This window comes from Heterocephalus glaber, unplaced genomic scaffold, assembly GCF_053883595.1.
Source record: "Heterocephalus glaber isolate CG9 unplaced genomic scaffold, H.glaber_assembly_v1.0 deba00001625, whole genome shotgun sequence".
Classification (NCBI taxonomy): Eukaryota; Metazoa; Chordata; class Mammalia; order Rodentia; family Bathyergidae; genus Heterocephalus; species Heterocephalus glaber.
In genome coordinates this window covers 99,198-126,636 of record NW_028258392.1, presented here as the reverse complement: position 1 = coordinate 126,636, position 27,439 = coordinate 99,198, and the positions used below count along the sequence as shown (strand labels likewise).

Here is a 27,439-nt window from a genome sequence, read left to right as displayed (position 1 = left end):
AAGCTGTGCCAGTATATATCATTAATGACATCTACCCTGAGCTGGAGGAACCTTTTCTCCTACAACTGCTGAATGAAACAACAGGAGGAGCTGCGGTCGGGGCGTTAACAGAGGCGATCATTATTATTGAGTCTTCTGATGACCCCTATGGATTATTTGGTAATCAGGTTGCCTTGTGTCTTTTACTTGCCCATATGAGATATAGATAATGGCCTCTCCTTTATTTTTAGAGACTCATATTGATTTATTTAAGAGTTCTTTTTTAACCTGTGAATACTGGTATATTGGATCCCCATGTAGAGTAACTGGCACTGGTTAGTAGTTATTTAAAGAAAAAAGAAACAAGGAAAGAAAATCACTTCTTAACACAGAGATGGAAACTGCAGCTTATTGGCTTTTAGATCAGATCTGTGTCCTACAAGTGTCTTCTGAATCTTAGCTAATTCTTTAGAAAACTTATTTAAAGAAATTCCCATTCATATTTAGATTTCTGAGCTTTCTTGCTAAATAGAAAAATCTAGAAACATCAAGTCCCTTTTCCTGTGTAGATTCACTGGTGAAGCAAAATAGCACCTACTTCTATAGACCACACTCTCCCTGTGTGCCCAGCTGCAGCCCTCAGGGGTTTTATTTCACACGTGTCTGGTGTTCTGTGAGCCCTGTGGACATCTGAGTTCATGATTTCTGCTTTTATCACAATGAAAACTAGTTTGGCAGAGCTGACCGAGTGTTATCTCAGCATGTTACTGAGATTCTGTGGGGTATAGTTACAAAGACTTAAGGGGAGAAAGGATCCACTATGTTAGTTTTATGTTGATTCCATTTTCCTTGTACTTGAAATCAACTTTTCTCTGTCCTTCAGGTTTTCAGATTAATAAACTTACTGTAGAGGAACCTGAGTTTAACTCAGTGAAGGTAAACCTGCCAATAATTCGAAATTCTGGGACACTCGGCAACGTTACTGTTCAGTGGGTAGCCACCATTAATGGACAGCTTGCTACTGGCGACCTGCGAGTTGTCTCAGGTAATGTGACCTTTGCCCCTGGGGAAACCATTCAAACCTTGTTGTTAGAGGTCCTGGCTGATGACGTTCCGGAGCTCGAAGAGGTGAGAGGCATCGCTAGTATAGAATGACACTGTAAATTATGCTTTGTATTGCAGTAACTAGAACAGGTGGCTGTTGCTGTGACATTTTAGGAAGAATGTTACATCAAATAAGATATATGTGTATCAAATAAGTTATACCTGCAAAAAAAATGTCCAAAATGTGGTAGTTTGAAAGTGATCTTTATCTATAACAAAAACAGGAATATTCTAGAAATAGATTATATATGCATGCCAATTTACCAGAACAAGAATTTTGTGTGTGTGCAGTTACATTTCATTTTTCAACATTTTGGTTACATGATTAAATGTATATATGTATCTGTAATAATTCTTGCTATATTTGCTTTGTATAAACTCTTAATTTGTGTCCATGTTCTCTTTTGGCTTGAGTGTGAGCCAGTCTTAATTATTTTCTTGATTTTCTACTAATTTATTCATCTCAACTATTATTGAGAATTTACTGAATGACAAATATACTAGATACATGTTCTCCTGATACATATTTTTCACGAAGATGAAGCAATATGATAAACTCTAAGTTTAGATGACATTAAAATATGGTGCTTTATCTTTTAAGCTTTGCTAGATAATTTCTACTTAAGGCCAGGTAGGAAATAAAGCACAGTGGATTAACTTTCCATCAAAATGTATATGCAGTGTTTACCTTAGATTTAAAAGGTATAGGATATAAAATTCATATTATTGAAATGATGAACATAAACAGGGATCTTAAAATTGATTTATATGATTATATAATTGGACATTAAGGAATTTAAACAGCCTGTATTTCTCATGCATAAGCCATGCTCTATTATGAAACGCTGATGGTGGATTATTCTGTTACATGCTGGGTTTGTAAATGTAATTGGGGGAGATTTTTGAGTCTATTTATATTTTGTTCCATTTTGTTCTTGTTCATGTATGGATATGTTTGATTAGTTTCCTGCATGATTCTTACTCTGATTTCAGAACTGGGATGCTGTTAAGGAAGTTTTCACTGTATTTTTAGGTTATTCAAGTGCAGCTAACTGATGCCTCAGGTGGAGGTACTGTTGGGTTAGATCGAGTGGCAAGTATTATTATCCCTGCCAATGACTAGCCTTACGGTATGGTAGCCTTTGTCCAGTCGGTTTATCGTGTCCAAGAGCCCTTGGAGAGAAGTTCCTGTGCTAACATAACTGTCAGGCGAAGGTACATGAGACAGCTGTGCGTACCTGTGGGAGTGGGGGGAATTGTGGGTGGTAGCAAGAATCCTTCTACTACTACATGATTTAGATTTGGTGGTTTTTCTATATCATAACTTATTTTGTGTGTTAGTACAGTGTATTGAGTTACATTTATTCATGGAAAAGCCAATCACGTGTGCCAGGCCCATTGCTACTGAAATGACTACCAGGTTACACATCATTAGGCTTCCTCACTCCAAAAGTTTACTGCTTCGATCTGCAGTCTGTTAGAATCTAAATACCTCTGGCATCTAAGTTAAGGAACACTCACTTGTCACATGACAAGGTTCATTTTCCAGGTTCGCTTTATCTTGTGAGCCACCATAGCACTCACTGAGCTCCTTCAGAAACAGAAAATACAGAGGTTGAGGGATCTTGTGGCAAGTAACTACGCTTCCTATAAATGTACTCATGATATGGTCAATACTGCTTTGTTTCCATGAAATTTAGCAATAAAATTATTTTTGAAATTCTGTTTGGAAGTTCTGGAATGGATGCCATTTACATACCTTGCAGGATGTTTTCTTAGCTTGATTAAAAATAAGCATTATTTGATTGAAAACTGACAAGATTCCTTTACATGAGAAAAAGATACAATGTTAAGAACCAGAGGTAATTAAGCAACATGGTTGTGGTTTACTAGTACTTCAACCGCAGTCAGCACTACTCTGCTCTGCACGCAATCCACGCATGGCTTTGAGTGCTTAACTGTGTTTTAATTCCCTCCACCTTTAGCGGAGGGCACTTTGGCCAGCTGCTGTTGCTCTACAGTACTTCTGACATTGACGCAGTGAGCCTCACAGTGGAGGAAGGTCAGGATGTACTGTCCTACTATGAGTTGCCAGTTCGAGGGCTTCCTGACCCACTTTGGAGGACTTGGGTGAACGTCTCGGCTGTCGGGGAGCCCCAGTATACCTGTGCCACTTTGTGCCTCTGACAGGAGGCCTGCTCGGCCTTTTCCTTTTTCAGCACTGCCGAGGGTCCACAGTGCTTTTGGATGACATCATGGATCAGCACAACTGTCAACAGTTCAGACTTCTGGACCTACAGGAAAAACATGACCGGGGTGATGTCTCTGTTTAGTGGTCAGGCTGTAGCCGGCAGCGACTATGAGCCCGTGACAAGACAGTGGGCCATGATGCTGGAAGGTGATGAGGTTGCAAATCTCACAGTTTCTGTTCTTCCTGATGATTTGCCAGAAATGGATGAGAGTTTCCTCATTTCTCTCCTCGAAGTTCACCTCATGAACATCACTGCCAGTTTTAAAAATCAGCCAACCATAGGCCAGCCAAACACTTCTACAGTTGTCATAGCACTCAATGGCGATGCCTTTGGTGTGTTTGTGATCTACAGCATTGGCCGCAACACCTCAGAAGACGGCTCATTCGTGGAAGTTCAGGAACAGCCACAAACCCTGGTGGAGCTGATGATCCACAGGACAGGAGGCAGCTTAGGTCAGGTGACTGTGGAATGGCGAGTTGCTGGTGGAACAGCCACTGAGGGTTTGCATTTTATAGGTGCTGGAGACATTCTGACTTTTGCTGAAGGTGAGCCTTGGTTCTAAGTGGATTTTAGTTTTCCCCAACAGTCATCATAGTCAATTTTTATGTTGGTGCTCATAAGAAGTCTTACTGACAGTGTATTTTTGCTTGTGTGTAGAGGTGTACCACAGCTTTAGAGAAAGTAGTAGTTGGCCTATTGATGACTAACATACATAGGCTCACGTGACTACATATGCATCTTTTTTGTTCATTAAAAAGAAAAGATTTTCAGGGAATATGTGAATTTTATTTTTTATTCATGTGAACAATGCCTTTAAGGAAACACAGAGGCAAATATAATTCAGGTTCTAATTTGTAAAGGCAGTTATGGGATTGAACAGTGCACCCACAATCAGCATGTGGGTGAGAATCGGTAGTATCTGTGAGTAACAAGGAGAGTATCACCTGGAGGCATTTTCCTAAGCCCTGGATATGTCAGGATAAATCTTCAGTGGAAATGATTTATAAGTAAAATACTATAAACTTTGGTGATTGTATTCATAGAAAGTTTATCTTAGTGCCTAACTGATAATACAGTAGTCTTCTTGGACTTCTTTTGAAGACAGTAGTCTTCTTGTGTAGGCTCATAATTATATTGTCTATGAAAATGTTCATAGACAATATAATTGTGTATTATATGGCCTATAAACTAGAATTAGGGTCAGATTCACTGATTGTTTTTCAGGACTAGTTGAATCATGTGATATATGGAGAAAGTTTAAATTTTTAAAATAGCTCAACTGTATGTGGGAAAGTTATCTTCACTGAAATCATTGTTTAAATCCTGATTTAGGCAATAATAAATTCTGATTAACATGATGTTTTTCTGACTGGAAAGTAGTGCATACTTAAAAGAACACCAGAATATACAGTAAAATGGAGGAAATAGACATTATTCACAATTCCATATCATAGAGCTATCTATTGTATCTGTTCTTTAACTTTTTATTTTATTTTGGTACTGGGAATCGAACTCAGGACCTTGTGCTTGCCAAGTTCTTTCACTTTTTAATGCACATATTTTTTAAGGAAACTAATTCAGTATCATGGTATAGTTGGGGTTACTTTTGAAAATATTGAATATCCATGATGTTTTAGAATAAGTTTTAAAAATAGTAGAAAATATTTGTATAATAGTCATTTCCTAGTAAATGATTTTGGGGAAATACTGTATTTCTACTTACCTTTTTAAAATAGAAGTTATTTTGGGCTTTCTGAGTTCTGTATGTTGATGATTTTGTTTCTTTGACTTTTAATTTCATTAATGTCTTTTATAGGAGAAACCAAAAAGACAGCCATTGTAACCATTTTGGATGATGCCGAGCCAGAAGGTGATGAGAGCATCATGGTTAGTTTGGTGAACACCGAAGGTGGAAGTAGGATTTTGCCCAGCTCCGATACTGTTAGAGTGAACATTTTAGCCAGTGACAACATGGCAGGAATTGTTAACTTTCAGATGGCTTCCAGGTCTGTCATAGGTCATGAAGGTGGGTTCCTTTTCTTCTTGAGCACATGCATTCTCTTTTCTGTGGATGTTATTTTTTGTCTATTCTTTTAAAGCCTCTGCTTTCTTTTTCTTTCATTATTTTGTTGAGCTGTTTGCTTTCGTGTGTGTAGAATTACTTGGGAGTGAATGGCTTAACTAGATGAGGCAGGCTTGCAAAATGTCTGTGGTCTGACCTGCCACTCCCAGGGTGATTTTAAATCAAGGCCAGGAGAAGGCTCAGCTTTCTCATGTGTTAAGTGACAGAATATTACTCACTCTATAGGTTTCATTATGAGGATTAAGTGAGCCAATAAATGTAAAGTGCTAAGCGTATTTCTTGGCAGTAAAGTATGTCTTCATTGGTAGCTATTGTTATTCAACAGTGAAACGTTGGCTCCCTATTAACAATAAGTAATAGGGCAGGGGATTTAGCTCAGTGGTTCTGCTGCCTGCCTCACAAGCACAAGGTCCTGAGAGTTTGATCACCAGTACCAAAAAAAAAAATGAATAGATTTTATACATTTACAGGTTTAATACATTTTATATTGTATCTATATGTTTATGAACAGAGTGCCAAACTGGAAAACTATACAATGTCCATCTCTTTCTTAAAAAAATAATTTTCTTGAACTCTTATTTAATATTTTGTATCATGTATAGGCTAAGTTTTGTTTGTTTCAAACATTGTAATAGTGTTTTTTTGTTTTTGAATAAGCCTGTTTTATTAAAAATGTACTTACAGATTGCATTTCACCACATAGTTTGTATTTGGAATTTAAAAAGTAATTTTACCTTAAAGACTTAAGGAATGGGAAGAATATAGATTATGTATCTGGATCTCTAATGATGAGAAAACAAAACTGAGACAAAGACATTAGATGACTTGACAAAGCAAGCAGTCAGTGAGCGGCTGTGCTGGAAACTAAATGCATTTCAGTGGCACTGTTGGTCCTCTTGCTGTGTACTACCAATTTACAAGTTTCTGAATGTTCCTATGTAAATGTTTGAGCCATTTTCTGAAACTATACTTTTGTTAATGATTTAGAATTGCTGGTTGTCATCGCAATAATGAGTAAGAGTGACTAACAAATTCCCACAAATCCAGTCTAAAGACAAATCACTAAGTGTCAAAAATTATTTGTAACATAATACAAGTAAAAGTCACTGCAGGAGTAATTAACTTTAATAACAATGACAATAATGAGAACATTTGTGGAGCATTTTCTTTGTGCTAGTTACTGCGCAACCGTTATTTCATTAATTTCCGCAGCAGTCAATGAAGTGGGTATAATAGGATACACTAAGGCAACCGATTATGAAGCCAGCCGGTGCTAGAACTGAAATCAAGCTATGTTGGAATCAAAGCTTATTCTGCAGGGCACCTTGTGAAGAGAATCTTTGTTTCATTTGAACAACAAACAAAGGTTCTATATCTGCTACAGAACCTGAAAATGCAGGAAGTTTTGGCAGATATTTGAAGTGATGTGAATTGAAAGACTAATGAATTTGAGTAGTAACGTCTATGTGAGAGAAGCAAATAGGTGAGAGATCCTAAGCATCTCCGGTTAGAAATGCAAGTTGGATTTTCAGAGACAGTGGTTAAAATCAGGAAATACCATCTTTGTGGACAGAGGAAAAAAGCAAGTTACTAATTACAGAACCGCATGGAACATGAACCTAAGATGTAGGGGAAGGAAGAAGACCCTAGAGGAGAAAGAGGTGTCAGAAAAGACCAAGGAGAAAGTGTCTTTTTATCAGTTACCAGAAGAAGAAAGTTATCTGTGGGTTTCATGCTAAGATGGCCAACAAGTCCGAAGAGATTTCCAAGTGAACTAGTGAAAACAGCTTCTGGAGAGGGACTTTGAGGGATCTGGGGATGGTGAGCAAACATCTGAGAAAGACTAAAGGCCTCAGTAGCCTGTGGGGTGTGATGTTCAAGTGTGGTCCTCAGATCAGTTCCTGTCCAGTAAGTGTTTGCTGTTGGTATATGGTGGGATAAGATTAGAAACATTTGGAACAATTTGTCTTTGCCGTGATAGCCAAAGGTGTTATCTGTGGACTTGTATTCTCTGTGTGTGTTCTTTTTCTATTTCTTAGTCATCCAATTTATTGTATTTGATGAAAGTGTCACTCTGTACTGGATTAAGGCAAACAAAACAAACAAGCCCTTATCCTTCACGGCGTAAAGTTTTGAGAAGCAGTGTTCCTCGGCCATGAGAGCAAGGAAAGGAGAAACATTGGAGAAAATAGATTGAAGAGGAGTATTTTGGATTTGTTTTTGTTTTGTTGAAAAAAAATACAATGAAGAAAAATAAGGTATAAGAAGGAAATCTATCAAAATGCTGATGATGTGGAAGGTATAAATAAGGTCAGGGACCAGGAAGGATAAATGAGGTTTAAGAAAGGACTTAGAGGGCTGGGGATTTAGCTCAGTGGTTCCGCTGCCTGCCTCACAAGTGCAAGGTCCCAAGTTTGATCCCTGGTACCAAAAAAAAAAAAAAAAGAAAGGACTTAGTGCTAGGCATACGTTTTTCAGCATTGTGATGAAATTTTCTTCTTAAAGAATTCAAAACAATATGGATGTCTACCACCAATTTAAAGATATTTTAACTATAAGGCCACTGGCGTCATGAAAGTGCATCCTTGAGTCTACTGGGTGGTGATGGTAGTGATGGATTGAAGGCCTCTGAAGAAACCAAGCCCTGCGGCCGGGTACCAGAGCGTCTTGGAGAAGCGGCAGACAGTGGCACCTGTGTTCTTTGTAAACTGCATCAATTTCATCAGAAAGCTATACTGTGTGCTCTTCAGGTTCCAGCAGCTAAATATCTGCAGGATTCAAAGAGAAAAAAGTATTTAGAATTAAAATAAGTGGTCTAAATGTGTTGTTTGTTTTTGTGAGTTTGGTACAGGAAAGCAAACACGGACTGGCTTTTATTGTTTGCGTCATGCTCCCTACATGTTTTACATTTTCCCAAGAAAAGTAAAGGGTAATTTCTATCTTTGAATTTCTTTTCATTTATTTCTAAACCTTTTCCTGGAGTGTAAATTAATTGTATATATTGAACCTCAAGAATTTAGTACTTTACATAGGTATTTTTTTATATTGCCCTGAAAATTGCCTAGAGAAATCTGTATCGAGAGGAGTTTACAAGGTGTTTAATGTAAACTAAAGAAAATTTGATTATTCTTCAACGATAACTGCTAACCAAATGGGGTAAAAAAAAAATTGCTGTTGGCCTAGTGTTGGAAATTCATGTATGGGATTAGATTTGAAATGTGGATTTTGCTCAACTTCGGGCACAAGAATCCATTTCTGATTCAAGGAGAGAAATTGCCTTAGTGTTTAACAATGTATTGAATTCTGTAAAATCCTGTGTTTATAGTTTTCCTAAAGCCCTTGGGGAGGTGCCAAGTGGTAAATATTACCTTTTATCAAATATAATGAACAGAATTTAGAACTGTGGGGCAGTGGATTTGACTGCAGTTGCAAACTGTGTATAAACGTGTTCTTTATAAATTTGTGTTGGCTATTTCACTCAGTCACACTGTTCCACAGCATCACGATCATCATGTCTTGTTCAATGGATTTAAATTTTTTTTCTTTTCTTAGGGACAGCATGAATCTTTTTAACCCAAAGATTTGAATAAGAAATGTAATTTGAAAACCTAGGTATATAGGACTGCTCTCTTAGAAAGTCAGTTTTGGCCGGGGATTTAGCTCAGTGGTTCCGGTGCCTGCCTCGCAAGCACAAGGACCCGAGTTCGATCCCCTGTACCAAAATCATAATAATAATAATAATCATAAAATAAAGTCGGTTTTTTCTTTCTCACTTTGACAGTCTGTGCTTGAAATTATTCATATTCCTGTACACTTTAGATGCATTTTCTTTTTCTTGTAGAAGCACTTAATTTGGATGACACTAGTACTGTATACCATGAATACATTTATTGATTAAAATGTTTTGTGTATTTGGGGTTTCTATTATTTTTATATAATTGTAGTTGAGATTTATTTTATAAAAAGTTCTGGTTTGGGGAAAAATCGATGAAATAGTGTTACTGAAGTGCATTTTTTGTTCGTATTGTTTATTGGCATGGGACTTGGTCTGGACAGTATTTGATGGATTTTCCGCCTTAGGTTTAAAATGCGTCACCCACTTTAGGTGGGCCGAGTTGACTTCATGTGCAAATGATTTCCCATAGTGTGGTAATGTGTCAAACTCTGGTAGCTGAGCGTGCTCCTCAGGCTTTCATCCTTGGCAAAAAGACAAGAAAGCCATTTGGTGCCTGGTAAAATATTTATTTTTAGAGTGCATCCATGTTCCCTAGGACTTTCCTCCTGTCCTTTGGCTTAGATTTGGAAAACCAACCCCTTGTTTCTAAGTTTTTCTTTTTCCTATGCCTGTCACTTGACTCCTCTCCCTGGTTAAAGGTAGCTTTCTGGCATTTCCAGTTGTTTGTCCTGGAAAGAATTTTAAATGGATCTGGCATCTGGGAGCCTGCCTTACAGAGGAGAAATCAATTCTTCCCATTTGATGATTTCTTAGAGAAAATTCTCATGCTCTTCTTGTGGTTGGCATGATCAATTTGCAATAGGCCTGCAAGATTATGTGTCTTAAGAGAGTTGAATTAAGAAATACGTTTATGTATGTGTGTGTGTTGTGTGTATTTTATGCTTCAAATTGTGTTTCTTACAATATTTTCTTGGAAATTGTTTCTGTGATAACTTGTTAAATTTCCAGAAGTGATATTTACTAAGTAGTATAAAACTTTAAGGCTACTTGAACGTAGTAAATTGGTGGAAAGATTTTTTTCTCCCCTCAGCATTTCATTTTTATTTTCACCTCATAATGGTGCATTTATTTCTAAATATTTTGTACACCTTTACAACCACATTTTTAATCATTAGGATTCTAGGTTCTCCTTCAACATGGATCTTTAATGACCTTCATTTTGTTGTCTTGCCGCATGTGTTCTCTTTGTGCTTTTATTATGTGATCAAATATTGTAATCTTCATTTGAACTATTCTAAGGTTTTTGTGATTTTATTTTGTTTGTTTGTTTTGGTACCGGGGATCAAACTTGGGACCTTGCGCTTGCGAGGCAGGCGACAGAACCACAGAGCTAAATCCCCGGCCCATGTGATTTTAAAAAAATAGAAAACTCTGATGTTAGAAGCCTTTAGATTTGTGTCACCAGGCAACACTGTAGGTGAGACATTTTAGTAACTCCAAGGATCTGCCTGTGCTTTTCAGTAATAAGGACTTAGTTTTCGATACAAACTTGCTATATTTGAGTTCTAGATGTTGTAAAATAGAGAGAATCTAGAATTTAATAGTAGGGGCTGTATTTTATTTATATTAAACAAATATAAAAATGTAAATGGTCTACTGGCAATTATGGCTGTTTGTAGACTTTCTTCAGTTACACCTAAACAGTTGAAGAATTTGGTTCCTGTCATACACACTTAAAATAATCCAAGACATAGTCTACTAGCACATGGGTACTAGGTATTTTTCATATTGAAACACTTAAAAATATATTAAAATATTTCTGATGCTTTCATTTTCTTGTGTATTCAGCATCCTTCCAAAACAATTCATTGTACTAGAGCTCTGTATTTAAACTTAGCATTAGAAATGGACTTTGTTTTTTAGTATGTAATATAAAGATAGTCTCTAATCCATGATATTTTTGTTTGATAAACTCATATTATGTGTCTAGGTTTATTATCTTCAGAAATAAAAAATTATAGTAGTTTCAAAAATTATTAGAAAAAAGATTTATATTTTGTTTTATCTCTATTCCCTTTGTTTAAAAAGTATTGAAAGATTTTCCTTATCTACACAAAGATTATTTTGTAACTACATAAAAATGACATTTTTAGTGAATATTCATGGATTTCAACTGTATGGCTATACTTACAATGAGAGTAAAGATGTGTTTCTACCAAAGTGTTTTAAACACTGTTCTATCTTTTCATAAGAATTTTAGTGAGACTGTTTGTTAATATAGCTTGTACTCCTCATCATATAAAACTAGTGAATGAGCATATTTTCAGCAAGCCACAAAGTCCATCATAACTCCTAGCCGCTTTCTTCTCATGGTTTGCAATTTGAAAGAAATAGCTCTCATGATTTGTTTAGTTTTCTAAAATATTACATGAGGATAAAAGCCAGGAATAGAAAATGCCTAAACTACTCAGTAATCTGAGAAGGGTAACTGTAACTTGGGTGAAGTTACAGATATTGATGTATAGATTTGACACCTTTCCTTTGGATTTCTTTTGATAAATCAAAACCATCGATGGTATATGTAAGTTACAATCTAAAGAAATGTGATTTTCAGGTATTTGCAAGCATTTTTATGCATGCATTGTGTAAAATCACATTGCATACCAGTGTAAGGAATTTGTTTCCTTTTGAGAAATGAAGGAATATTTACTTGTGCTCTTACTAGTTCTGACCAGGAGGACTTTATTGTTTTCTTTAACTTACAGAACATTCGTGTTCTGGTGCATGTTTTGGAGTGTATACAAGTTTGTGTTTTCCATTTTAGCATGTGCTTTTATAACTTTTATACCCTGAATTTCCAGAAGTTTTCCTAAATGGGGAAGTACTTAGAAATGAAATCCCTATGTTAATCAACAATAAGCATGTATAATGGTTCTAGAAAATTCAAGCCAGAATGGCCTAATACAGTAGTAATGCCATAATACAGTAGTTGCATGCTTGGGATTTGAGTTTTGTTGAGCTCAAATGTTTAGTTCATTTTCTATAAGCATTTATCCATTTATCCATTTTGATTTTAGGAGGAATTTTGCAGTTCCATGTGATAAGAACATCTCCTGGTCGAGGAAATGTTACTGTTGACTGGAACATTATTGGGCAAAATTGTGAACTCAATTTTTCTAACCTTACTGGACAACTCTTCTTTCATGAGGTAATACCACAAAGAAAAGCTTCATGACAAATTTCCAGAAAAGAAACCATTGTATTTTCAGGAAAAGGGAATAGAAAATCAACACCACTTGTAGTTATCATCATTCTCTCTTCTTCATACCTACTTGGTAGTAATTTGGATAAGATTTTCATTGATTAGCTAGCTCAGCATTCAAAATCTTTACAATTAGGGCCGGGGATTTAGCTCAGTGGTTCCGCCACCTGCCTCACAAGTGCAAGGTCCCGAGTTTGATTCCTGGTACCAAAAAAAAAAAAAAAAAAATTGGGTAACAAAATCTTCACAATTAGTTCCTCTCTACTTGCTTTAAATCTGGCTTCTCATGAGCCGGTGGTTCTTATTTAATTAATTTTTTAAGCCACAGAATTCTTGTTTAAATGAAAACATGTTTGGATGCAGTTTATAAGGGCGATAAAAGCAGTAGGTAATTTATGTTCAGTAGCAACACAGGTATGGATTTCCTTCTGTTTGACACAGGGAACAGTGAACACAACGATACTTGTACATCTATTGGATGACAACGTTCCGGAAGAGAAAGAAGTATACCAAGTCATTCTGTATGACGTCAGGACACAAGGTAGTTCAGAATTCAAGTTTGAGTTGTCTTTGTTATTGTCGTTTTAGAAAAAACAAAGAAGAAATAGTTGCTATCTCTGTATTTACCAATTGATACATACCAACTTAAAAATACAACTTTAAATATTGTCTGTCCCATAGAAATATTAGATCAAATTTTAGTATATGTGCTGCCAAAGAGAGCACAGGTCCAAAAAGCACTAGCAAAATATGGGAATGCTTATCTTTATGGACTAAGAGAAAAGTGCTAAAAATTTTCCTAGTTATTTATGGAATTAAAATATACTTTCGAAGGTAGAAATTTCTGAAAATAATTTTATGCTAACAAATCAGTTTGGATTCTGGACAATTATAATACAGTATATGGACAATTCAAAATTTAACTATTTTCAGAAAATTATCTGGATACTCTCTTCAGTTTCTATTCAGTTTCTAGAATTCTGATAAGCCATGTAGCTAATAAGGGCAATAATCTATCAAGTGAAAGAAATCATGACTTTTAAAAATGCAATATAGATTGTCAGCCTGAAGATTTCTGTTAGGGATGTGAACAAAGTAAACCCTTTTTGGTTCCTTTAATATGCTTTGGAGACCAGGGTTCTATTTTAAGTATGTAGAACTTAGTGCCAAATCACAGTTAGATTTCCTAATGGAGTCCCTGCTATTTCTAGGGGTTCCACCAGCAGGAATTGCTCTGCTGGACACTCAAGGATATGCCGCTGTCCTGACGGTTGAAGCCAGTGGTGAACCGCATGGAGTTTTAAATTTTGCTCTTTCATCAAGATTTGTTTTACTACAGGAGGCTAATGTGACAATTCAGCTTTTCATCAACCGAGAATTTGGATCTCTAGGTTTGTGTTATGCTAGAATAAATTGGGTTTCTGGGCAAAGGGATTTTGACTATCCTACTTGTATGGGTGAAAGCCATTATGAAAATAAGCAAAGAAAGGAAAAATTAATATTTATTAATTCAGAGCAGTACTTTATAATAGCTTCACTTCTGAAAAATTTGAAGGAGTTATTTATTTTCACAGAAATGCTGTGTAATGGACAATCATGAATTATCCGTACCATATGGTAGCGGACCGGCTGTGGATCCATTATGAGGCTGGCCTTGTATATTTTTCTCTGTATATTTTTAATTTTCTCTGAAGTAGAGGCCGGAGAAGGAAATGAAAACATGCAAGCCCTAGGAAGTCTAGGCTTAGAAGTAGTACATCCTCACTTTTACTTTGTACTATTGGCCAAAGCAAACCACAGGGCCACCCACACTCAAAGTCCAGGCAGGGAAGCAGGCCTCACCCCCTTTGGGGTGTCACTGAGCCATGACATGGGCACAGGAGAAGGGATGAATTTGGGGCAATAATGAAAGGTACTGGAGGTGTTACAAGAAAGGCAGGGTTCACAGTGAAACATAATTTTCAAAATTTAAATAATTCCAAAATCTTTTTTGCATCCAATTCAGTTAGGGACTATCAATGTCACATACACCACGGTGCCTGGAATATTGAGTCTGAAGAATCAAATGGAAGGACACCTAGCTGAGCCAGAAGTTGATTTCATCCCTGTTGTTGGCTTTCTGATTCTAGAAGAAGGACAAACGGCAGCAGCCATCAACATTACTATACTTGAGGTAAAGCTCTGATGATGATTTTCTGTGTTAAACCTGAAGTCACCGCATGGGAAGTAGGAATCGATGGAATGCTCTGACATCAGCAGTCACATTTAGTAAGAGGCTTCCCATTTCAAGGTATAAAATTTCACGCGAGGCAAGATTGTATAACTTTCAGTTTTCTCTGTATTAAAAAAATGTTGCTCTGTTCTGTGGATGTGGCTCAGCAGTTGAGCACTTGCCTCGCATTTGTGAAACCCTGGGTTTGATCCATCCCCAGCGCATGTACATGTATATGTGTGTATATGTATGTATGTAATTTTTCCTTTAATATAAACTTTGTATATTTTATAACCATAATCTCTAGAAATTTAGTGAATTCAGTTCCGATAGGGTTCTTTAAGTCTGATTGGTTCCACTCTGCTGGTGCCTTTAAATCAGCTGATTTCTTTTCGTGACTTTTTTTTCAAACCACACAGGAGTTCCTATTCTTGATTAGATAGGCTGGCCTGGTGTTATATATTTGATTACAGAAACATCTCGTGATAAACAGAATTTCCTTAGTGCAGTTCCCTCTACAATGGCACTGGCCTGAGAGGTTCCAGAGGAGCCCTTTGATTCCTCCAAAAGACTCACTGGACCAGCAGATCTGGGGCAGTCGGAATCTTTGTGTGGAAGACCCGCTAAAACAGAGATAGCAGGAAACTCATTAGAGGCTGAGGGCAAAGAACATGATTACAGTCAAGCCTAAGGAAATCACAGGGGACTGAAATTGCATTTTAAATGATTTCTCATGTGAAATTTCGTGCTGTTTTTGGACTTAGTGTTTCAACTTCTTAAATACATTTAAATACATTCTTAAATACATTACTGTTTCAGCTTCTTAAATACATTTATAGGAGGTTTAGAAATATAGTACTATGGAAGGGGTAAGGGATGGATGTGAAGGGAAAGAGAAAATGAATATTACATTTGAAAAAAATGTTAGTTACTACAGTATGTATTTGGAGGGGTTTCATTTTTAAAGGGTTTTACTCTCTCAAAGTCTTTTACTTTTACTTAATTATAAATAGCATAAACCATGCACCATCTAAAGTCAGTCACTCTTATTTTGTTGATTACCCTGGCATTGTAACCTAATGTAACATCATGAAAACTCTAAATCCACAAAATAAAAGATAATGTCAGTAGGTAGCCGGTAACACAGGATTTGAAAAAAATTGTAGGGCAGTCATCTTTCAAATGTCTCGTGTATGTTACCGAATACAATTATATGGATTATTCCTTAGTTACATTAATTTTTAACCAGAAAATATCAGCACTTTCTTTTACCTAGAGTTTACCTTTTTGAACCTAGGATTTCAGTTCCACTTTTCTTTCTCCTAGCTCTCTGCAACTTTTCTGCTCCCTGAGTAGCACTAGATTAAAACACCGTAGCCCTGACATAAAAGTAAGCCGTGTCTTAGTCACTTTCCTTGTCTCCGGGACATGATCTCTGACACCTACAACTGAAAGGAGAAGTTTATTTTGCTCGATGGCTACAGGCCCTGGCTGGCTGGCTCCAGGGCAGGATAGCAGGGCAGAGGGGCATGGCAGAGGAAAGTTGCTCGCATCATGGCAGCCAGGAACTGTTGCTCGAAGGGAGGAGACAGGGAGGGGATGTGCTCTTCCAGATCGTGACTCAGTGGCACAGCTCTCTTGACTGGACCCCCTTCCTAACAGTAAGTCAGCCCTGTCACCCCCATAGTTCAGTCATCTTCCAAAAGCCCCTTGGGGGCCATTCTCCATCTCAGGCATAGCAGATGGCAAGCAGGGAGCTGTGGCATGGGCTGGGGCAATGGGAGTAGGTGGAAGACAGTCCTTTGATATCACTGATTCTCTAACTTATGTTTTTCCATATATTACAGGAGATAATCTAAAGACTAATTTTTCACTTTTTATGTTTTCACTTGAAATAAATCTTTATTAAAATGCAAAGCATATATTGGTGTGTGTGTGTGCTGATCTTTTATGTACACACATGCATGCACACACACACACACACACACACACGAGTTTTTACTGCTCCATTTCTGCATTTTTTGTGTGTGTGTTGGGGGTGGAACTCGGATCCTTGTGCTTGTGCAGCAGGCGGCAAAACCACTGAGCTAAATCCTCAGCCCTACTTTGAGTTTTTGTATCACTCCTGACATGGATTGTGCTAATGCTTATGTTCTAGGCATCTACCTGATTTCATTACTATTATGTGGATTAGTGATTAATAATGATAGCTGTAGTTCTAAAGGCCAGTCACTGTACATACATTATTTTTCTTTATTATTACAACCCTACGCCAAAGTAGCCATTCTTTCCCCTAATAAAAAGATGAAAGAATTTAGGCCCTAAAATGTGAGTAAATTTGGTACTAAAATTACAGAATTTGGTACTAGATCTCCTTGATTGCAAAGCCTATATTTTTTTTTGTGGTACAATGGTATTCTTCATTTTAAATATTGGCTATTATAGACAGTTAAAATATTTTATTGTTATATTTAAAATAATTATGTTTGTATATTTGCATAATTGGTTTACCTATTATATGGATCTAGGTTAAAACTATTAAATTTAAATAGTTTCATATTATTCAATCTAACAACTTCCTATAACCAAGTATAAGTTTAATGCTTTTATGTTTGTTTTTCTAATTTAAATAATTTCTTCTATTTGCTTACAATTTAATATTTTCTGTATACTGTTTATGCAAATGTATATGTAAGAAAAACATTTAAAACAGCTCACGAGAGTTAATTCCTTTTGAGAACATCCTTAAGGCATGTAATGGGGTTAATTTTTCAGGATGACATACCAGAGCTGAAAGAGTACTTCCTGGTGAATCTAACTTCTGTCGAACTCATCATGGCTCCTGTAACTTCACTTCCTCCCAGACTAGGTAGGATGGACCTTTTGTTTGTTTCTTTTATTCACTTCAAATGACATAACTTCATTTTGTGTGTGTGTGTGTGTGTGTGTGTGTGTGTGTGTGTGCTGGGGATCAAACTCAGGTCCTTCCACTTTGGAGGCAGGCAGCGGAACCACTGAGCTAAATCCCTGGCCCATAACTTCATTTTTCAATCAGAAGTGACTCTTGTGATGTTTGTTAATTTCAGCTCTGTGTGAAGAGATGATGGGTTTTTATATTTATTTTAATAGAACATATTATTACAGTTCTGTACATTCAACACTACAAAGATATTAAATATTATTATGTCATACTCTTTACATTTTCCAACTATTTTATAACAATTCATTTAATCCTCAAAATAGTATTAGTGGTTTGGAAGGACTTTTCCTTTCATTTTATTTTAAAATTTAATTACCTATTTTATTAAATCTCCAAACTCTGAGGTGTTATTTTCTTTTAAGTTAAGCAGATCTTTTATTTGTTGTGTTTCCTGGTCCTTTTTTGACCTTTGATCTTTTCCTTTTCATGCTTTTAGAAAAGACTGAGTTAATTCATTCCAGACTGAAAGGTGAAACTTGGACCTTGTTACAAATTTACGTAAATTTCTTTAAAAGTAATGTATTCTTCGGACACAAACTCCTATTTGCAGTTTGGATTGTCTGTAGGTGCGATTGCCCAGTAGGGGGCGATAGTGAGCAGCACTGAGGGTCGCCGGTAGAAGGTGGGCTGGACATGGGGAAGATCAACATGGGTTAGAAGAGAAGCTGGACAAATGCAGTGACCTGAGGAACAGCATTCCTCATTCCCTTCCATCTCTCAGAGTGACAACTTTGCAAACGTTGAAATAATCGTTTTCCTAGATAGTAGTATTTGGCTGGTTTTGGTTCTTTTGTAAAAGAAACTAGAAAGCTCCAAGGACTAGATGGTTTGCATCAAGGATTATTGCAAGATGATTATTGTTCACACTAAGAAACTAATGACAGCCTTCCTAATTCCCATGCTCACACTGAGTGTAGCTGGAGTTGTTGACTTCTGCCGAGCTCCTGTTGGTTTGCATCTTCTTCCCATTTTATAGATATGGGAGCAGAGGCTGAGAGAATCGGAGCAATATGCTCCAAATCATGCCACTAGGAAGTGGTAGAGCGATGCTCTTAACAGCGTGGTCTGGTTTTAGAATCTCTGTTTTTTAGCCTCTTGTTCGATGGGCGCAGGTCCCGATTTTCTGTTCTCTCCAGACACTTGCGGCTCGTGTTATCACTGAAAGGTCTGAAAGGTTTGCCAGCACTGGTCTAGAGAAAATTACACTCTCCCTCCTTCTTCCCCACGGTGGCAGAGTGGGGAGTACCCTGAACTAAGATAAAGGACAAAAAGTTTTTTGAAAAAATTAACATGCACCAGCAACAAGATGAGTTACTATTTCAAGATTGAGTAATAGGTACTGTATGAATAACATACTACACTTAATTCACAGAATACAGGATAAAAAGGTTCAGAGAAGTTTGTGTCATTTGTCCCTTTTTCCTCTCCCTTTCCCTTCTTTCCTCCTGTCTAGTTTGTATTCCTGTCCCTCTTGGTTCTGTCTCACACCTGTTCTTTCTGCATCACCCCCCACCTTCCTTTTCCCATTTCTCTTTCCTCTTTTCTTGCCCTTCTCCTTCCAACGGTGCCCATTTTCCCTCCCTCCCAAAGTGGTGATATTATAAAGGTGTCAATTTTTTTAAAAATTAAAATAATAGAAATAAAGCCATGTGCTCCACTGCTTATTATTTCTTGCTGTTTTTAGTTGGTTGAATTTTTATATCTCAGTGGCTCTTACAAGCAAGAGTGTCCTTTTATGGACACTATAAGCGTTTGTGCCTTTGCTTTCTAGAAACATCTTCTGAGTCACATCAACAATAGCTGTATATTAGGAATTATATAATCTCAAAGAGACTGTCTAAATTCTGTATCAAACCGTGCTTTTAAAGGGAATTTTAAGTAAGATTGATATTAATAAATTTATATTCATTTTAAAGTATGTGTCTGTGTTTTTTCAGATGCAGAAGGCTTGACTGCACAAATTATTATTGATGCCAATGATGGTGCCCAAGGTGTAATCGAGTGGCAGCATAGCAGGTAAGCACCAGGCTGTGTGAAGGGCATTTCCTGGGCTTACTATCTCCCATGGAGAAGTTTGTAGGAGAAACAGGATGCGCATTCTCTTTGTTCTTTGATAGATATGAAGTAAGCGAATCACATGGAAGTGTGACCTTGGCTGCCGAGAGGAGAAGAGAGGCTCTGGGCCAGGTGTCCTTGTTCGTGTACGCCCAGAATTTGGAAGCCCAGCTGGGGCTGGATTACATCTTCTCCCCAGTGGTAGGTGCCAGTGGTGATCGGGGGTGACTTTTATGAATTACTTTATCATTGTTCTTTCTTCTGAATTATCATGACTTAGGTCTTGCATAAATAAATTAACCTTAATGAGCTGTTATATAAACTGTTCCACAGTAAGTCGGGAAAAAATATTTCCATAGGGTAGATTCACTTATTGCACTATTTTAGCAAATAATGTAATTTGAATTTTTAGTACTATTCGAAAGATTCATGAACTATTTTATCACAGTATTTGATACTGGAGGACACAGTATTTTGTATTAAAGAATTTATATCATAAAATGACCTCACAGTTTTTCGTATGCTTCTTGAACATTTTAACTTGTTTTTCTTTGAACTTACGAAACACCCTTAGTAGTTTTAAGTAGGTTTTACTTTGTCTCTTCCTCCATAATCTTTTTTCTTTTCCTCTCTAATCTTTGATTTTTAAAATAAAATATTGTCCATTTAAATTAAAAAGGTATCATGCAAAAACTTTTAAAAAGGATTTCATGTAAAGTAGCTTATTCTTTACATTTACAACTATATTGTATTTCTTTTCAAACATTTTATAAAGCCTCAGGGTATATTTAAATATAAGACTGTTTCCTTTTACCTTTTTGGCCAGACTCTTCATTTTGCTGATGAAGAAAGGTATAAGACATTGTGATTCTGGACGATGATGTTCCAGAAGGAGATGAAAAATTGCAGCTCATATTAACAAATCCTTCTCCTGGAGTGGAGCTGGGGAAAAATACAATAGGTAATCAATGGTCTCTTTATCTTTAACCCTCTCCATCATGCTGGCTTCCCCAGTACGGGGACAAGAGATTTCTGTACTCAAAATAGAAGATGTTTTAATAAGCATTTCAGAATGTGTGTGTGGCAGTGAAATGGTGCTTTATCCTGTGTGTGTTTATGCTAATAAACAAAAGTAGGTTGATACTAAAGGGAATATTAAAGTATTTCCTCAAATATCACAGTTGTATTTAATTTGCAGGCATCTCCCCTTCAGAATACAGTTCTGCTCTCGTTTCCTCCTTAGCTGCAGGAGTGACAAAGGTGTTTCTCTCAGTCTCCCCTGACACCACAGTATTCTGCGTAGAGCGGTGGGTGGGGTATTGATCTCTGGGACCACTGCAGCCCTAATTCTTCATTTGGAATGGGGTGACATTGTTACTAAAACCTACCCTATCCTATTTCACTGCTTATTAGGTGCTACTTAGAGAAGGTAAAGGAAGAATAAAGGAGGAACCCGTGTGAACATACAGAACATCGGGTTAGAAGGGCTCTTAAAAACTCGCTTCTTGGGGATTTTAAGTTAATTAACCTTTGAATTCCTAGCATTAATGCCCTTTCTGTGGAAAGAAGTTTGATTTTTATATTTGAAAAATATGAAAGAATTTTGAGTAACCAAAGATTGATCTTTACCTTTTTTACTGTATTCTATTTATTGGTGTATTGATAAAATAAATTGATTATTTCTAACTGCAGAAACCTGTTTTCAAGGGTGTGGCTGTTGTTTCATGTTCAGAGAGCATATGTTTGAGATGAAATGATTTTCTTGTAGAACATAGAGAGTTACAGGTACAGGATTTTGGGAAGGGACACCATGTGCTGGTTAAGAATTGTCTATGTGTGAGCAATTCAAAATTCAATTCAAATGGATTTAATCAGCGTTCAGAGATATATGGCCTTAGATGAGGTAGGACCAGGACTTAATCCTTCCAGACTCCGAGGTCTTCTCTCATCTCCTGGCCCTTTTGGAAATAGCTTCATCCCAAAGCCAAGATTACTCACTGTTACAAGACAGATGGTGTTCAGCATCTTTTTTCTGTGTTCCACATAACAGGAAAGAGAGGACACTTAAATTCAAGTATTCCTAAAGAAGTCTTGAGATAATTCTGATTGGGATCATATAGGTTACTGCCCACCACAGTGAGGGAGGTCATTGCACTCTGTTGAGCTTACATTAGGCTTGTAATTTTCTATTTTTAAAACTTTTATGGAAACAATAATTGCTTTGTGTGGTGTTTTGTTTTTTTTTTTTCTACCAGGGATCAAACTCGGGACCTTGCGCTTGCGAGGCAGGCACCGGAACCACTGAGCTAAATCCCCGGCCCTGCTTTGAAAGTAGATATGTCTTAAACCATGCCTGATTAATGGACGTTTTGGTCATTTCCAAAAGCTTTACTAAATGCACCTGTGCCTGCGTCTTTGTAAGCGGGGACAGTCAGGACTCCGGGTCAAGTGCAGTGGGTGCTGAGTGAGGGACAGGGTCACCGCCTCTGTCGTGTCCGCGGTCCTGGGCACTGGGGCTATTGCCCCATGTCCTCACTAGCAACTGCTTTTGTCTTAAAATTTTTATACTGATTCCAACAAATGAAAGATACGTGGTCATAGTGTACATTTTTATGCATTTTTCTTCATTTTCCTTTCATTAGTGGGTTTGGCTCTGTTCTTTTTCCTTTGTGTGACCCTGGTTTTTAGGATCTTTGTGGACTTTCCCGTGGCTTGTGTTTGTATTGGTTTATAGGAAAATTTTTAGTATCTAAATTCAGTCTTTCACTGCATACATATATCACAGATATTTCTCCTGCACTGGCATACGTCTTTTAAGTTTATTATGAAGCCTTTTATTAAAAGGGTTTTTTTTTAAATGTAAAGTATCAAATATTTTCTAATAATTTGTTAAATGCTACTTATTTCTTTCCATCCACTCGAAAATATTTTACATTATAATATTAGAAAATACAATAGTTATGAAAAATATACTTTATCGTAGTTTTCCTTTACATTTACTATTTAACATGGAAAGAATTTATTCATTAGTAGCGTGTGAGACAAGGATACAACCTTATTTTTGTCCTAAATGGTATAAAGCAGTGCCCTGCCATCATGGAGAGAATGAAACACCATTAGGCATTGGGTTTCAGTGTGAAGTTCTTTTGCATCGATCCAAAGCTGATGAAAGATGAGGTAGAGCCCGGCAGCTCTCGGTCCTGCCGATGTCCTGTGACACAGCTGGACGAAGCTCGGGCATCCCCTTACCAAGGAGGAGGCCGCTGCCTCCTGCCCCTCGGAGTCTGAGGGCCACTCTTGGGAGTTCGGGGCCCAGCATCAGCAGGGCTGGCCTCACTCTCACAGGTCAGCGTTGTCCTCGGGTGCAGAGAGCGAGCACTGGGCAGGTAGGGACTGCTGCGTGTGCCCGAGAAGGGGTCGGGACAGGGACATTGGAGTGTGCACCAGCATCCGCCACAGCTGCACATTGCAGTGCTGGGGTTTTCTCCTGTGGCTCTTAGCGTTTTCGTGATGCCATCCGGGTGTGTTCCTGCACGAACGAGGCCCCTTCTCTTCCTGTTTAGACCCTCATAGCCAGTGCGCAGATATGTAGTGAGTCTGTACCTGTGTTTTCCTCTACGTGTGCAATCCTGGCCTTGCACACTGGCTCTGCCGCTTCCTAGCTTTTGAACCTCAGACAGCTTTAGCTATAGGTTCTGTGAGATGGGAATAATCATACAATCTACCTTGTAGAGTTACTGTGAAAATTAAATATATGGATGAGAAAGTTAGTAAGTTGTTGATAGTATTGGTTGTTGCAGTTACTAATATTTTTATTAATGATTGTAAAAATAGAAAGCTCTTGATATTTGGGGATTTCTAAGCCTCTGTTTTTGACTCATAATAATTTTTTTCTTGTACATTTTCTTAGTAGACAAACATTTCATTTAGAAAATAGTGACAGTTTGGCCCTTCCTTTCCGTTCTTTGTGCCAGTTTCCTGGGCGATAGCCCTAGGACTCTGCTGCCTGAGCAGGGAGGAGAGATGCCACTGCGTGTGTTGTTTCTGTTTCTAATGGCAATGTTTTTGCTCTTTGAGCATTAAATGGGGTATTGCTAGTGACTCCTGGGTGATGCCATTCCACTAGCTTGACAAACATGCCTTCTCTTCCAAGATTACAGACTTTTTATATCATGAGGGAATATGGAATTTTATTAAATGCTTTAGACAATTTTCCTCTTTTGTTTTGTTTTGTTTTGTTTTGTTTTGTTTTGTTTTTTTTTTGGCACCGGGGATCCAACTCGGGTCCTTGCGCTTGCGAGGCAGGCAGCAGAACCACTGAGCCCCCAATTTTCCTCTTTTTAAAGAGAAAAACTTATGTAAAATAATGGCTTTAGGTAACGAATAGGCCTCATTTCCAATGACACAACCACGCTCCTCTGGCATTCAGAGCTCGCTGTTTCCGCTCACCTCCGCTCCTCGCCCTCGCAGACCTGGTCACTGTACTCGCTAACGACGATGGCCCCGGAGTCCTGTCCTTCAACAACAGCGAGCGCCTCTTCCTGAGAGAGCCAGTGGCCGCCTCGGTCTCCCTCTCCACGCAGCAGAGCGAGGCAGTGCTGTCCGTGGTCTGGGAGCCCGCGCAGGGGCTCTTCAGGACCGTGACCGTGCAGTTCCCGGTGACCGAGGCCAACTCCTCTGCGGAGTCCCAGGACCTGACCCCTTCCCGAGGCTACATTGTTTTAGAGGAAGGAGTTCGATTCAAGGTGCGGTGTGGCTCTTTTATCTTTAATGTTGCAGAGGGCTTCTCTAAAGGTGCAACCTACCTATCCTCAAAGGGAAAGGAAGCATTCCCAACTGAGGATTTCCTACAGACCCGGAGAGGAGTGTGTGGTCCCAATGAGGTGCAGCTGGAGAAGTCGCTCTTCATGGAGCAAGGGAGGGAGAAATAATAAAACGACATAGAGCTAGTTTGAATTTCAAGCCCATGTCAATGGCAAAATTCTCTTTATATTGTGTATTAAGCATAAACTAAAAAAAAAAAAAATCCCAGCCTCACTCAGACACTTCTTTTTGCCACAGTTTAAATGTAACTGCTTATCTTAGATTGCTTGTTTGGGCGTAGGAATAGTATATTAGAGGAAAAATGCTGAGTTTGAGTTGAATTATGACTGTGATCTCATGGAAGTTTACCCTCTAAATTTTTTTATATTTTTTATTTTCTATACTTGTTACTAAACTTTATTTTTAAAAACAGTTTAATTTTAAGATAGTTATACTACCTTTAGACATTTTTCTCTAGCTGGCTATATAAAATATAACTCCAAACTAATATACATAATTCTTTCATCTAAAATAGTTCATCCCGTTAAATAATTTTCCTCATGATAATTTTGTGTAAACTTCAGCATACTTTTATGCTGGGCTGTTGTTATGTTCTTGGAAATGTAAACCTTTAATTGTTCAGAGACACTTAAATCCTGAAATGATATAAAAATTCAGATTTGAAGTTTATTATGATTTTGCCCTTCTTTGGCTGTGTTCACATTTTTTCATTTTTAAATTTTAAATTATTTGTATTGTTTTTTTCCTGTTACTTTTTCATAGGGTGAAGAAAAGCCCTTTCTGTTCATTAGGCAAATTAAATGTTAGGGCAAATTGGAATAAATTTTAATGCACATAACTGCTTTTTTCCCCACATTTTTAATCATGAAATATAATATACAAATCTTAAATGTGTGCATGAATGACTTAAAAGACATATGCACACGTGTAACCACTCAGATTAAGATACTTAACAAGTCTCTCACCCAGAAGCGTTCCCTTTGCCCTTTCCCTCTTCCAGAAGAAATTGCTTTCTAATGTTTATAATTACAGACTCATTTTGCTGGTTCTTGGGCTGTGTCAATCGACTCATGGGGTATCTACTCTTTTGTGTTTGACTCCTTTCACTCAACATAATTGTTGAAATCTGCATGATTGCACAAAGCAGTAATTTCTTCCTCTTGTGTTACGGAGTAGTGTTCCAGTAAAGAGATCCCACTTTGTTGATCCAGTCTCCTGCTGGTAGAGATTCAGATTGTTTCTGATTGGTGCCTGATCCCTCACTACACTTGAGCAGTGACTCCTAGTTTAGAATGGGATCAATAAAGGTATAAAGTCAGGGCAGCATAAGAAGTTAGCAAAAATGAAGATGTGAATTTAATCTTTTAATGAGTGTTATTTTAAAATGCTTAAAATATTTATGTTTTAGATACTTTCTTTCAATATATGCCTGTTTTGAAAATCCACATACTAGTACCTTGAAACAGTTCTAGCTATCACATTACGGGGATCATTATTATAAAGAAAAAAGGTGGTATTTCTCAAAACATATTATTTTCTTGTCAGAATGTGTAATAAAGTTCTGTGTGTGTGTGTGTGTGTGTTGCAAACTGTATTCTAGTAACTGTATCTTTTGATTTTGTTTTCAGGCCCTACACATATCTGCCATATTAGACACGGAACCAGAAATGGCTGAGCATTTTGTTTGCACCTTGTTTAACCCAACTGGAGGTGCCAGACTGGGGTCACGCGTTGAAACCTTGATAACGGTTTTGCAAAACCAGGCCCCTCTGGGGCTATTCAGTATCTCTGCCGTTGACAATAGGTATAATTTATAAGGAGATTATCACTTCAAAAACTAAGTAGGGAATGTTTTTTGACATAAAAAATGTTTGATTATTTGAGAAAGGGCCTTTTAGAATGACCTCTGGAAGATAGATTCCGAGAGGTTGTGCATTCTCTCCCGTAATAGGGAACATCCAAAGGCTAAACGTGTCTGATGTGGTGATGTTATTAGAATTTTTCTGTTCTCAGGTTTTCAAGTAAAGGCCTGCATTATTTTGTGTGTGTGTGTGTGTGTGTGTTTTGTTTTCTTTTGTTTTTTGTACCAGGGATCAAACTCGGGATCAAATCCCTGGCCTAGGCCAGGGATTTAGCTCAGTGGTTTTGCTGCCTGCTGCACAAGCACAAGGGCCTGAGTTCGATCCCAGGTACCAATAAATAAATAAATAAATAAATCCCCGGCCTATTTTGTGTTTTTAAAAATAATAAAATCAATATATATGGCATGTACTTAATTGCTCAGACCAAATGAATGACTCTTCAAACATATATTAACATGGCTGTAGTTCTAAAGTTTCCTCTGGGAGCTACAAATGTTTATATTTTATGTCTTAAAAATACTTTAAGTGATAAATGTTTATTAAAATACAAAGAATTTCCTGACTCAGGACTGGGAATTTAGCTTAGTGGTTCTGGCGCCTGCCTTGCAAATGCAAGGACCCGAGTTCGATCCCTGGTACCAAAAAAAAAAGAAAAAGAATTTCCTGACTCATTTTCCCCTAGTTAGAAGTTTTTGATTTACATGTGAAGAAATTTAGAAATAGGGTTTTTTTTTTTAGAATGTATAATGTGAAGTTACTGATTCTTAATATTTTCTTAGGATTATAGTATAAGGGTACTGCATTGGGCTTTTTGGAAAAACTCCATAATTGAATGATTTTTTTTAGTTCTAGAATCTAGTCTCCCTGGTATATAAAATTTGTGGATGTTACTTGAGTTGCATAAATGTAGTAACGTATCAAGTATGTGCTGGCAATGTGGTACATATTTTAAAATGTATAAATTATTCCTTTTTCTGCTTTCCACAATCCATTTTTTTCTCTTTTTAGGGCCACCTCTATTAACACAGAAGAAGCCAACAGGACTGTATACTTAAATGTATCGCGTACTAATGGCACTGAATTAGCTGTGAGTGTGCAGTGGGAAACGGTATCCGAAACAGCCTTTGGCATGAGTATGTTTCATTTCTTG

General features: G+C 37.4%; 1 protein-coding gene and 1 long non-coding RNA gene across 11 annotated transcripts in view; one reads left to right on the top strand and one right to left on the bottom strand.

The window, feature by feature from the left end:
- Positions 1-861: 861 nt before the first annotated feature.
- LOC147822401 (uncharacterized) overlaps positions 862-27,439 on the bottom strand; it is a 48,137-nt gene continuing 21,559 nt past the window's right edge. Inside the window, exons 1-3 of one of the 7 annotated variants that reach the window (XR_015445719.1) lie at positions 20,418-20,546; positions 12,423-12,557; positions 862-8,186 (exon numbers count right to left, since the gene is read on the bottom strand). This is a non-coding gene — a long non-coding RNA (uncharacterized LOC147822401). Of the gene's footprint in view, positions 12,558-14,634; positions 15,192-20,417; positions 25,710-27,439 lie in introns of those variants that run through there. The other 6 variants (XR_015445720.1, XR_015445718.1, XR_015445721.1 and 3 more) reach the window with 6 other exon arrangements.
- On the top strand, positions 2,120-27,411 carry LOC147822403 (adhesion G protein-coupled receptor V1-like). Of its 4 annotated transcripts, none has more exons than XM_087196866.1 (13): positions 2,120-2,298; positions 3,303-3,880; positions 5,152-5,361; positions 12,172-12,302; positions 12,798-12,897; positions 13,568-13,747; positions 14,486-14,529; positions 17,344-17,437; positions 19,486-19,564; positions 19,666-19,804; positions 20,430-20,564; positions 24,074-24,348; positions 27,298-27,411. In XM_087196866.1, exons 1-11 carry the CDS (start codon positions 2,216-2,218, stop codon positions 20,469-20,471), a joined length of 1,680 nt encoding a protein of 559 aa, XP_087052992.1. In that variant the 5' UTR covers positions 2,120-2,215; the 3' UTR covers positions 20,472-20,564; positions 24,074-24,348; positions 27,298-27,411. The 4 variants fall into 4 exon arrangements, with proteins under 4 accessions (XP_087052992.1, XP_087052991.1, XP_087052993.1 ...); XM_087196865.1 differs by having other exon boundaries at positions 14,366-14,529; XM_087196867.1 differs by lacking the exons at positions 17,344-17,437; positions 19,486-19,564; positions 19,666-19,804; ... (1 more) ...; positions 24,074-24,348; positions 27,298-27,411 and adding an exon at positions 15,895-15,969 and having other exon boundaries at positions 14,366-14,529.

Excerpts from the sequence above, each read along its gene's own strand:
- LOC147822403 (XM_087196865.1), top strand. The coding sequence starts at position 2,216 with ATGGTAGCCTTTGTCCAGTCGGTTTATCGTGTCCAAGAGCCCTTGGAG. Across the intron at positions 3,881-5,151 it reads CATTCTGACTTTTGCTGAAG|GAGAAACCAAAAAGACAGCC; the intron begins GTGAGCCTTGGT and ends TGTCTTTTATAG. Across the intron at positions 14,530-17,343 it reads TCAACATTACTATACTTGAG|GATGACATACCAGAGCTGAA; the intron begins GTAAAGCTCTGA and ends TTAATTTTTCAG.